The 12385-nt window shown below is 45.5% G+C and overlaps 1 protein-coding gene across 2 annotated transcripts in view; it reads left to right on the plus strand.

The window, feature by feature from the left end:
- Positions 1-12385, plus strand: part of VTI1A (vesicle transport through interaction with t-SNAREs 1A) — a 1126058-nt gene that overhangs the window by 50917 nt on the left and 1062756 nt on the right. For both annotated transcript variants that reach the window (XM_078643783.1, XM_078643784.1), the window contains exon 2: positions 11980-12038. In XM_078643783.1, coding sequence (XP_078499909.1) covers positions 11980-12038 — 59 coding nt within the window. The remainder of the gene's footprint in view (positions 1-11979; positions 12039-12385) is intronic.

Raw genomic sequence — 12385 nt, forward strand, 5'->3', positions numbered from 1 at the left:
TTCACAGACTCTTTGTTGTTTCTTCCGGCTCCCTAAACCATTCAGATTCCAGGAAAGGAATTTACTACTAGATGTCATACTTGGAACCATTACCCAGTAGTACCACACCTATAACCAGTAGTGGCCTGTATTCACAGTTAAATTTAAGAACATAAAAACTTATGGCAAATGAGGAAATTTTTATTTGTTTTTTCCCCTCTCCCCTGTGACCCCACCCCTCCCACCCCCCGAGGAACCCTCCCATCCTGTCCGGCGTAAGCACGCCTTAGGGGGCCCCACACCCTTAAAACACCACCCTAAGTGAAAAGGAATAGAAATGTTTCCCCTACTCAGTCTTAAAGTCTCCCCTTCTAACATTCTTTTTTTTCTTTCTTTTTTTCATTCCTTGCCTATATTTTTTAACATTCTTTTTTTCATTCCTTGCCTATATTTTTTAACAGTTTTTTTTATTTTTTTTTTTATGTTTTGTCATTTATTGTTTTTTTTTTATGTCATTTTCCAATAGACAAACTTAGTCGTATGTAGGCTAGTTTTAACAGGGGACTAACTATTTTCTCATTTTTTTTTTTTTGAAAACCTTTATTGACATCAAAAGGAAAGACAAGTCGAGGCCTACAACCAAGCCGGCCGGCCGCAATGTGCAAGATAATCAGGAGTCACCAGGCAAATATTACATAATCAATAAATACAAAGCAGAGGCCGTACAATCGCAGAAGGGGAGAAAAAATACAGAAACCAAAGGGCTAAAACACAGGAGTAAATAAGGCTTAATTTTATAATATGGGGAGAAGACATATGACAGGCTCACTTTCAATACGGAGGCATCCGATATCCCAAACCAACCTCAACATTAATAAGGGGGCATGGGGGCAAAATATCGGGGGGACAATACAATGCATTCAAGAAAATCAGGATACGTGAGACACAATCAGCCCCTGAGCATTATCCTCATAACATGCCCGCCACCCAAGACACTACCAAGCCAGAACAGCGGGATCGGAAAAACAATGCATCAAAACCAGCCCGTCATAGTAACCTCTGGGACACAGGAAGGAAAAAAAAGGGGGGGGGACGAAGTGGGGAAGGGGAAGAGGAAGGGAGAGGAAAATGGAGGGAAGACAAATTAAAACAATAAAAAGAAAATAAGAAAATATGAAAAACGAAAGGAAGAAGACACGCCGACACAGGCCCCCCGTGGCGGGAAGACAGGAGACAAAAGGAGTAGCGGCCCAAGTGGGGGTATGGCGATCGGGGAGAAAGACAGCCGAAACATAGCAGGAGGATCAACGACGCCACACCCCCCACCCGAAACACACCATAGGAGGTCGGGACAGACGCGGCCTCACGAAAAAGAGATACAAAAGGGCCATAGAACCAGAAGACAAACAAAAAGTAGAGCCCAACCCACCCGTCCCACCCTGCACCCCTGTAGAAGGCTATGGCCCACCCTTCAAACAGCGTGCCTGTCGCCCTAAACCAGAACCCGAAATATAGCAAGAAGTAAGAAAGAAGAAAGAGACAAAAAGGCAACAAAAGCGGAGAAAAGAAGACAGGAGGGAGGAGCAGAAGAACCATAATCCGAACGGGCGGCCGCAGCCCTCCGCCCAACCAGACAAGCACAGTCAAAAACAGACCAGGACGACACCCCATCACGCGCCACAAAACATTAGGAGAAGGGGACCTCCCACCTTTCTACGATTAAAAACAATTATGCTACTAAATCGTATACCGGGAATCAAACGGGAGTCGTACATTTCACCCCCAACCCTTTCGAGCGACAAACCCCACCCACCACATGGCAATGTAAAACCACATACTAAATACTAAATCAGCATATAATCGAGTGGAATGGTGACTAGCATAGTTACGTGGGGGGTAGATAGATCCACAAGGGAGCAATAGTCCAAACAGAAAGTATTGATGCATCAAATATCGCAGCACGAGCAATGAAAAACAGGAGTTCAGTTGCGCCACTGGAGCGGGCGAGGTGGCCCCAATTATAGACACAGGCAAAGTCATCGAAGCAGGCACAGGAGGCAGTCCACCAATAGTTTCAGGCAACAATGTCGAACAGGGTCGCAGTACAGCATCCAAGTCCCCGGGGTCCGAACCTTGAAAAGCAGGGCGCCCCAAAGTCACCGACACACTACACGATCTTCGATCAGTGGCGGAGACACTCAAGTCAATCGAGGGGGGCGAGGCAATGAAGTCTTCGAAACAAGAGGGCGACAAGACGAAATGGCTGCCCAAAATGGCGGCAGATCGTGGCGTACCCACCGAGACGCCCAGGGCCAGGGAAGCGTGCAGGGATCTCAGGGCTTCCAGGATATCTCTGACCGTAGGCTCACGTCCACCAGATCCGCTCCCCACACCAATAGGCAACACGGGCCCGCCGCCACAGGGTGATTCTCGTTTCAGAGGGCCGGCCGCCATTTCGTGAATCAGCCCAATCGCCGCTCACTAAGACCCCCGGAAAGAACAGTTCTCAAATGTAGGACTTTACAAGCTCCGGGGGTCCCAGCAAGGGCGGCCACGATGCCAAAAGGATGTCCGCCAAAGACGGGTCTCCGCCAGCACCAGCGCCGGTGCCCCAATCAAGCGGAGTCCGGGCCCCGAGGACCAGGGCCGCCGGACAAAGCAGCGGCGGGGAGAGACCCCTCCACAGACTCAGGTCCCCGGGCCTCTCACCCACGTCGGCCGCGCGGCCACCAGGGCAGGTCCGGGTCAGGATCGCCGGGATCTTCGCACATCGGCTCCCAACACTGGTTCTCGCTCTCGGCCGGGGCCGAGAGCCGTCGGATCCCACCGGCCAGGTCCCGGTCCAAGACTCGCAGAGGCCCCGATCTCTCAGAGGCCACAACTCCGGAGCCACTGCACACCGAGACCCCGGGGTCGGATGGTAAGTACAAACAAGCCGTTATGTTTCCAATGCCCCAAAAATGTGTCGTCCCCGGACAGGATAGAAGACAGGATAGGCAATCAGGACGGAGGCCTGCGGGAGCCGAGCTAAAGGGCGACCATTACGGCCGCGAGCTAGGCTCCTCCCCTCTCTATTTTCTCATTTTTGATAGCAGGTCATCAGCTTCCTCTGGATAATTACAAGTGAACATCTTGTTATTCCACATGAGTTTAAGTGAAGCAGGGAACTTCATCTGGACTTGGGCTCCCAGTGAACGAAGTTCTGACATCCTAGAGCCCGGCTCCCATTGCCTTTGAGCCGTCTTTCCCCCTATGTCGGATCTAATTTGATAGGGGTTGGCACGATAATGGAGAGAAGAACATGCAAGACACCTGCTAAGAATTAGTTCCTTGACCCTGTATGTTTGAAAATAAACCAAGATCTTCCTTGTCGCTTTACGGTCCGGATGTAGCCTAAAAGGGTCTCTGTGCACCCGCTGAATCTCGGCTTCTAGGTCGATGTCTAACCGATCTTTTAGTATATCCTCTCGAAGTAGCCTACACACAAATCCCTTTATGTCCTCCACTTCGGCCCCTTCTGGTATTTTAAGGATTCTGAGATTATTCCGCCGACTCTGCGTTTCCAATCCCTCCAGATCCATCATAAGAGTTCGCTTTTGGGCTTTGATAGCGTCTATATCCTTGGAGTACCCTGTCGAGGTTTCTGAGAGCGTAGTGACTTTACTCTCCAGTACGCTGGTCCGGGCCGCTATTCCCTCTAGCTTGGTCTCTAAAGCATCAAATCTGTCATGTAACCCCCTTTGGTTTCTCTCAGAGATCTCGAACTTGTCCAGCAGGTCCTCCCTCAGTGTTTGGAATAAAAAACCAAGTCTGTCCCTCTCAATCTCAGCCTCAACAGGCCTGTTGCTGCCGCTAGGTTGAGGGGCAGAACTATGTGTAACACAGGTGGAGGAAGGAAAGGACCGAGACGGGGACTGAGATGGAGGCTCAGTGAGAGCTATGTGGGGAGCAAGGGGAGAAGAGTGAGCTACAGAGCTCGGTGAGGCATGGACTGTAGATAAAGTGGGTAAAACAGAAATTAAACTCACCGAAGCTACTTGAGCGATTGAAGCAGGAGACCCCTGTAGCTCTAATGAAGGTGCGCCAAAGCCAAGGTCGCTTTCCGGTTTGGAATGTGCCAAAACCTCTAACTCCCTTTCATTAGAGGCCGGCTCCAGCACTCCGTACCTATTCTTCAGGGGTATAGTAGAGGGAGTAGGAACTTTATCTGGTTGAACGGTGATCCCACCTTCTTCAACCCCTTACCCCCTTTCTCTGCGATCTCAATATCAACTACTTTGACCCCTGGCTTTACTCCTGACTTATCTCTTGTGCCCTCCTTGGAGTTTACCGTTTGCTCCATAATCTTGAAGTAACTTTTGAGCGAGGGAGTGCTTTTCTGCGCCTGAAATTGCTTGACTGCCTTGGCTGACCCGCCCTTCCTTACTCCCCCTTTCTTCTTCTGTGTATAAGGAGACAAGGGCGTTTGTCCCCCTCTTTCGGCAACCTCAGCAAAGTCCCAGAGCCCTTGCCTCCTCAGGTCCTGCTTGGACCTAAGCTGATACCTATTCCTTATTTCTCCCACTCTTCCTTTAACTACAGAGCCCTCGGTTTGATGAACATCTGCAATGGGAGCCTCCGAATTTAGTGACACCTCTTCTTCTGCACTGCTACCCTTAATGGCACTGGCTGCTTTGCTGCAATCACTTTGGCAAACTGTTCTCGGAGTATCAGCCTCCATGCAGTCCTCCCCTCTGGAAACCTCCTTCCCGCTTGTCAAGGCTGCATGGACGCCCCAGCACACCGGGCCTCTTATGCGGAAAACGAGCGCTCCCCTGGAGCGAAGCCAGAGACTCCTACGGCTGACTCGAGTCTCTTGTTGTTTGCGCTTAACCTCCGCCGTCCAAGTACATTCGGGAGCCAACTTCCACGACCTGCAACTCCTGACGCGGCTCAGCTCTCCCGTCCCGGGCCTCCTGACGTAGCACCGCTCAGGCATTCCGCAGGGTCCTAATGCCCTTGTGCGCTCGTCAACCTCCAAACCTCCGAACAAAGAACAAGGGGGAAAACTTTAACAATGCCCAAAAAGGTTTATAGAAAAAGATGCCCACCCGTCCTCACCGCATTAATTTAACATATTTTGCTCTTTAATGGGGAAAAATCCGTCCAATACGCTGTTTGTAGTGCTTTAGTGTGCGGAGCCCCGCAGCAGCCGTCAGCCTGCCGCCACCATGTTCCTCTCAACCCCGGTGAAGATGTTTTCCAGTCCTCTGACCCATTTACATCCTGCACTTGAACTTTTCTCTCTAGTGTATTCAGGTGCTTCACTACTTCCTATAGAGCATTTTAGGATCTTGAACTTTTGCTTCGATATTTGCAATAAAATACATTTCGGGGCCTTCCATCATTTGCCTGCATCAAGCTTCAGTTTCTGGTTTAGAGAACGGTCTTGTACCCTACTAGAATTCACACAAAGAAGGACGTAGAGGGGATATGGGTTGTGGGAACAGTCTAAATTGTGCTTTGAAAGACCACATCCTGCAGACTCATTGTAAAGATGCTTGTATTCAATTTTCCTACATGTCTATTAAGTGTACATCTCAATACTCCTACTGGGCTAATTCAGCAGAATTTGGTTAGCTTTACAGGGATCGTTTGGCACCTGCTGCTGAACATGCCCTTCAACCTAGCACCACCCTTCAGCCTTCAATTTTGAATCCTAGTACCTTTGTATCAAGTAGCCATGTGTTTGACTGGCAACTCACTCGGCACAAAGTCTCACCAAATAAACAAGAATGGTACCTTTGTTCTTCACATCTTTGCCTGAATGTTGTCATTTCATTTCAGCTCTAATGTTGTATCAGCCTGACCTTCCTTAGTGTGCTCTGTTGTATCAGCAGACCATGAGAGTTTCTCCATCGCTAGATTATTTAACCTATTTTTTCTGTTTGTGGCTTTGGGGGACTAGGAAGGCCTCAGTGACATGTGCTATGGGGCAGTAGAAAACAGTGCATCTGCCACCCATGTTTCTTTTTGTGTTTGTTGTTCACTTATGTTAGTGAGGAGCCTTGGTGAAGCGCCAATCTTGCACACAACTCAGTACACAACACACAAACTCCTGTTCCTGGCTCACAAACCTTTTGTCTTCCATGCTAATACCCTAAATGATGGTGAGAGCTACCTCCAGCACCTGTGGTCTATCAGTACCTAGTCACCCTTCCTTTCTGTGTTTTGGGTTTATTCTGGCCCTACACAGGACCTGAGAAAGAACAGATGCCAGGGTTTCATCATGTAACCAGTCATGTTGTATGCTACTGTTGGCGGTTCCCTAGAATGTATCAGTGCGTTTATCTCGGGGACTCGCATATTGGTTCTGCTGCATGCTTGTTATCAATCCCATGGCTCTGAGCACTCTACGATGAAGCAAATCCCTGTGCTTTTCAGACTAAAAGCCCCCTGCTCTACTGTAGTCCCATATGCTTACATGGAGTGCCCCTCTGTAGCTTTGTTTAGGTTTCATCTTTTGGGTAGTGACAGTGGTGTTACCTTTTAGAATGTCTACTGAACTACTATTGAGTCTGCGTTGTTTTTTCCCCTCTGCATTGTACCCAGCTCCATGGGTGTTGTAGGCAGATGTTTCATTGTACCCCTTAAAACTGTGTTTGCCTCAAATCACCAAGCTTCATTGGTGCTCTATTCTATCTTTCTGGTCTTTGTCTTCTGATTAGCACTAGCTGACTGAGTTCGTGAGCGAATTACTCTTGCTCTGAGATTTACTTCACTTTTCGGCTTACTCTGGTAGTGCCCCTTGTGCTCACCTCCAAATGTTTGTTCTTTGCTCGATCTCTGATCTTATTTCTGATCTTGTGAATTCCTGCCCAACTAATCTTCACATGACCACGTCTTCAAATTTCTTTGTCTTTGAACAAGATTTCCCTCTTCAGTTCCCTGAGGCCTTTAACTCTCCAGATTCCATTCCTCTGTCCTGCATTGACATAGATCCCATTTCACTATTTGAACAGACTTTTAGGTGGTTTGTGACATGATAATGGTTAAAAAATGCCACAGGAATTTATGGATTAGTTTTTGTTTTCAGATTTCAAACGAAACTGTATTTATTTTTATTCTAACCAATTTCAGACCTTTTCTTCCTTAATTTCACTGCTCTTGCCTGTTGACTGATTTAGTGTGAACTTTGCTGTTGTGCTCTGCATATATGAAAAACAAGCACTGGCAAAGCCAATAAGTCTCGGCAATGCCGATCTATTGGCCTTGTCAATGTGCATGTCTTTTAGCCATGGTGTGTAGCAGGAAATCTGCTTATCGGCATGGCTGAAAGTTACTGAAAACCCAGAATCACAGGATGTTGAGCCGATGTTGATTCTCTTTGCCACCCCCCCCCCATGTTGATTTTATTGTTCTGCTCCTCCTGACACAAGAAATCGCTATGTTGTGGCCTGAGCTGGCCACGTCCTAGTGCTTTTTTCAGTGACTTTCTACCATACTTAACAGAATATGTGCCGTGCTGCTAGACAACATGACTAAAAGACATTCACATTGATAAGGCCAATAGCTTAGGCATTGGCGATATCTATTGGCTTTGCCAATGCTTATTCAGTGTTGCTGGAGTCTTGCAGAACAAATGTGGATGTGATAGTGAGAAACAGTTGGGGTGCGTTGACGTGAAGCGGAGATGTGGCATAACTGGCAGATTTGCCGACTGGGGAACCAGGTTCACAATGAATGTGTCAATGTGTAATGCAACCGATGAGCACTGAAAGCGCTCTATTACCATCGGCTGGTGTTAGCACTATGGCAAGATGGAGCAAAACAAAGACCACAGCGGTGAAGATCATTTGCTAGATACAGTGTTCTTATGTTCTATGTATTAAATAACTATTTCTGACTGGGTATAGTCAGCTATATACTTGTTTGTGCTGTGCTCTGTCTTTGTTTTGCATTGTTCATATATATGGAGGCTTCTGTATATAGATATTAGCACTGTGGGTGGCACTGTGCATAGACATAGAGCACGCCGTGAAAAAAAACGCAGCCAAGTTACAAGTCAGAGGTGCTGCCCGTTGCTGTAAATCCACTGCCATCATTTGCTTGTAGGTATATGGCGAGATGGAGGACCGAACAAGTGCTCCTATACCATCGGATTGGGTAAAAAAATAAAAATAAGTTTTTAAAAAGCGACAGGGGAGGTAGTGGGGGACCGGTCAAGCATGGAAGCAGGAGGGGATGGAGAAATGCGCAAGCAACAACAGGAAAAAAAAACTTAATTGAAGCAGGATCAGCGACAAACACGAATGTGTCATTGTGTAATGTAACTGGTGAAATTTGGGTTTAAAATTCATCATCATTCTTTTGCTCACTCCGCCACCCCAGTTCAGACATGGCCATATGCAAATCAGTATGACCCTGTGCCTCATGGGAACAGTCAAGCCCGAACTGCCAAGACATGTCTTCCCTGGACCGGAAACAAGCATCCTGGGACCTGTTTTGGGTTCATAACCCTCATCAGCCAGGCTATCTTGAATCCAGTGGCAAAGTGGGCAACAGACCCACATCTGGGCATACCCTGCTAACTTAGGGTGAACAAAGCAAAACCAAAGGGGATGAAGGACGGAGTGTTGAACATTGCAAGCACCCACCCCCAGTCAACTGATCTGATGTAACTGGTGACCACTTAATGCGCTCCAATACCATCGCCATTGTTTGCGCTATGGCATGATGGACGACGAAGCGATTGCTCCAAATCCATCAGAGCATGCAAAAAAAATAAACAAATGCTGTTCATGTTTTAACAACTTTTAAAGAAATGCATTCGTTTATGTGCACATGCATGCAGTTTAGTGGTATGTGTACAAGGGAGACAGCCTGAAAGCACAAGTACTCCCATGGAGTGCGTGGAAGCAAAGAAAAAACGTAGCTCAGCAAACCGGAGCAGTGTAAGGTGACATGTACTTGGTCCATGCGCTACGGAAGGGCCAAACACAAGAAGAGGGGCATGACGCACGCATGCCATGATGAATAGCATCAAAGAAAACAAGAGCGAGGTTGAAGTTTACTAAAGGAGATGGGCGGCCTGTAATACCACAGATAGAAAACAACACGTCTCGTCAGGACAGCGCACATGCTGTATAGCCGAGACATAACAATGAGAAAAAGAAAAGGATACTGAAATGTTTAACTTGGCTGGTCCAGGGGGTGGGAAGGTGTTTAGCATCTTGGAGATTCTGTGGATGTAAATGATCTGGGCCCATATAATTGTCCATGGTGAAAAGATTACAAAAAAATAAAAATATTACTTCCATATTTCGGTGTTAACTGCGAAAACCTACACAAATGAAGCCTTGTCTTGCTTTTTTGATCCATGCTTGTGCCACTGACCTCAGTCAAAAGTCTGTGTGGAGGTGAGTGATTTCTTACTTGCTTCAATGAAAGGAATGGAGGTATAGAGTATTACAAGAAGCTAGGAAAGATGCTGGATATTGTCGGTTGCTTTATGCCTTTGTTTGGCATGATTCTGATTAGGTTGGCCTTGCCGCCCCGTAACTGGATTTTTTTTCACTTAGCACATAGGTAGAGTCTTGGAGTTCACATGAAGTTGGGTAGAAATACACTACATTGACTGTATTTTCTCAAGCTCTGGGATCTGGCTCCAAGACTTCAGAAGGAACGTGTCTTACTGCTAGAAGATCCAGTCCAGCAGATGACGATATTTGTGACAGGAAATGGTTGGCACTGGTATCACAGAGGCAGTGATGGCCTTTATAGATATCAAATTAATGTTGCCATCGAAGAAGGTTTCAGTTACTCACCTGGGTTTAACAGTCAGACCTTCCTTGCCTCAATCGTTCTGTGTGCCCTCTGCAGAGCTTATATGGTGCCCATCCTCCTGCTTTCTTTGTTAACATTATCTAAACACTTTTTCCATTTTGCCATAAGTTCCTATCTCTTAAGTGGAACCAGAACGCAGGTGTATTAATGAAATTGGACTACTAGTGTATGTAAAATGGAGAATCATTTCATTAGGTGACTGCTAAGAAAGCGGAATAAATATGAAGGTTAAAGGTTTAATTTGAAGTAAACAGCTTCTAAATATCTTTAAATGGTCTGGAATGTAAACTCGTGTGGAGGAAGCAAGTTCATGATACTTATTACCAGGGGTTGCCTCTGGTTTGAGAGTAAATAATCTTTTTTAACAAGACCTTCTTGAGGCTAGACTAAAGGAATGCCTTTTCTTTCCTAAAAAGCAAGTTGATTGCATTGTTATTCTTGAGAGCGCTAATGTGTTCTTTACAGGGTCACATACTGCGGGCTATCTCTGTGCTTTGAAATTCTCATTGCCTTGCAACAGAATATCATTCTGTTGGAGTAACTAACACCAGGATACGAGCTCCTTCACAGGCTGCTTATAGCTTGCTCCTCTGGCTGAAGGGAGATCATTTCCCATTTATACTCCTTCCTGAGAGACAGAAAGATTCTAGCGCCGATAGACCACAGTGAAACAGAAGACAGAACAACGGCCACAGTAAGGTGGATAAGCTTTCTATACAGACAGACTCAGACCGGGGATAGTAAGGAACAGTGTCTACTGACTTAAGCAGATTCACCATGCACCCATGTCTTTTTAGGTTTCACATGTGCAGCGCTGTGCTTGAAACATTTATTGTTTTTAATATAAACTTAAAATGGACTTACATCGTGCCTCCCCTCTTTCCTGGCTTCTCATTGGTTCCTGTGCGTGTCAGTTACTTGTCCTCCATTTCAGGTAGCTGTAGCATATTTTCCTGCATTTTCCAAGGCTTTTCCTCATCTGCTTCTCTTATCAATTTCCCGCTGCCGAACTACTGTTAACATCTGCTTTGGTGGAATTATATTTTCATAAAGTTTTATCTTTTACTCTCACAGCATATTTATATAACCATTTATCATTTGAGAGATTAAGTGATTTGCATAGAATCACAGGATCGCGCGCTGTGCCGCCGAGACTCGAACCGGGATCTCCAGCTCTCGAGTCAGCAGCTTTGGCCACAGCGCCACATTCTCTCCACTCCTGTATTATCTGTCTGGGATCTCTTTCCTTATCCCGGACTATAATTTATGAAAACAGCTCTTTATTCTTTAAATAGGCAAAACTGTTCTCCTTCTGACAACCCACAACCCTCATACAATTCCTCTGTTGTTTACGGGGCTGTATGCATGACTTAGTGGTAATATTAGATTTGCATGAGCTGGAGATGGGTATGAATGCTTGCACACAATGTTTCCCAGGAATGGTTCACTTCAGCAGTTTAAATATCATATATTTGTAGACTATGTACATGGTTCTCCAAACGTGATATTTAAATGTACTCTGGATCCCACTGTTGATAATGTTTGTGTGGTGTAAAGGTTAGTTGGGAGCACTCCAATCTATAACATCAGGCAAGGGACATGGTGCACGGGAGGCCAGTTAATGCTTTGTACTGCGTTTGCAGCATTAACTTCATTTTCAGTTGCAAACGTTACCTGAAAACTGTAGAGGAATACATCTACCTGACCCCTTTTGTGGAGAAAGATTTATATGAGGATTGAAGTGCCATTTGTGATCATATTATATTGTATACAGACCTATATCAAGTTTATTCAATATGAATCAAAGCGTTGGCTTTTTTATCAACATTTTAGTATATTGGGTTTCAGTTTGTGAGATTTTGTCGTAGTTTATATTGGTTCATTTTCAAAATCTATTTCATTTCCACCAGTTTGAACGTTTCATTTAAAAAAAAAAAAAGATATAGTGCCTAATGCCGAATTCTTTAAATTAAAAGTGCGTTTAGTGGCAAAAGGTGTAAAAGGACGTGAAGCTGCTATACGGGTACCATGAAAATATTCGTGATCATCTATGTAAAACTGCTTCATTAATTGTTGGAATTTAATTTTTTTGGACTTCGACATTGGCAGCGCAAATACGTGCGATTTATATGCTAATGTGATACTTAAGTGGTTTATTTTTCGACTATTTTTCAGATGAGAAGAAGCAGATGGTTGCACAAGTTGAAAAACAGTTGGAAGAAGCAAGAGAGTTGGTAAGTATTTCATAGTCTTATTTTGTTGACAAGTCACTGTTAAATTAAACACTTAAGACCAGAGAACCCTGACCCACAATGTCGTATTGTTTCTACGCAAGACGCATCAACCTGCCTGATTTTTTCCACCTGAGAAGTTAGAAATGTGTATGATATATGTTGTAGTGGAAAGAAGCGTTGTCTAGAGTGGAAGTGTATGGTTTAGAGAAATGTGATAAAAGTCTTAAGAGGTTTAGCTAGTGATTTTGTCTGGTTTCATACTCAGAATCTCTTGGAGACCACTGTTTACCTGCATGGCTCACTCTGTGATTTTGGGCGAACTCGTTCTCTTCTTGCATCTTTCCTCA

The sequence above is a fragment of the Lissotriton helveticus genome, chromosome 5_1, assembly GCF_964261635.1.
Source record: "Lissotriton helveticus chromosome 5_1, aLisHel1.1, whole genome shotgun sequence".
Taxonomy (NCBI): Eukaryota; Metazoa; Chordata; class Amphibia; order Caudata; family Salamandridae; genus Lissotriton; species Lissotriton helveticus.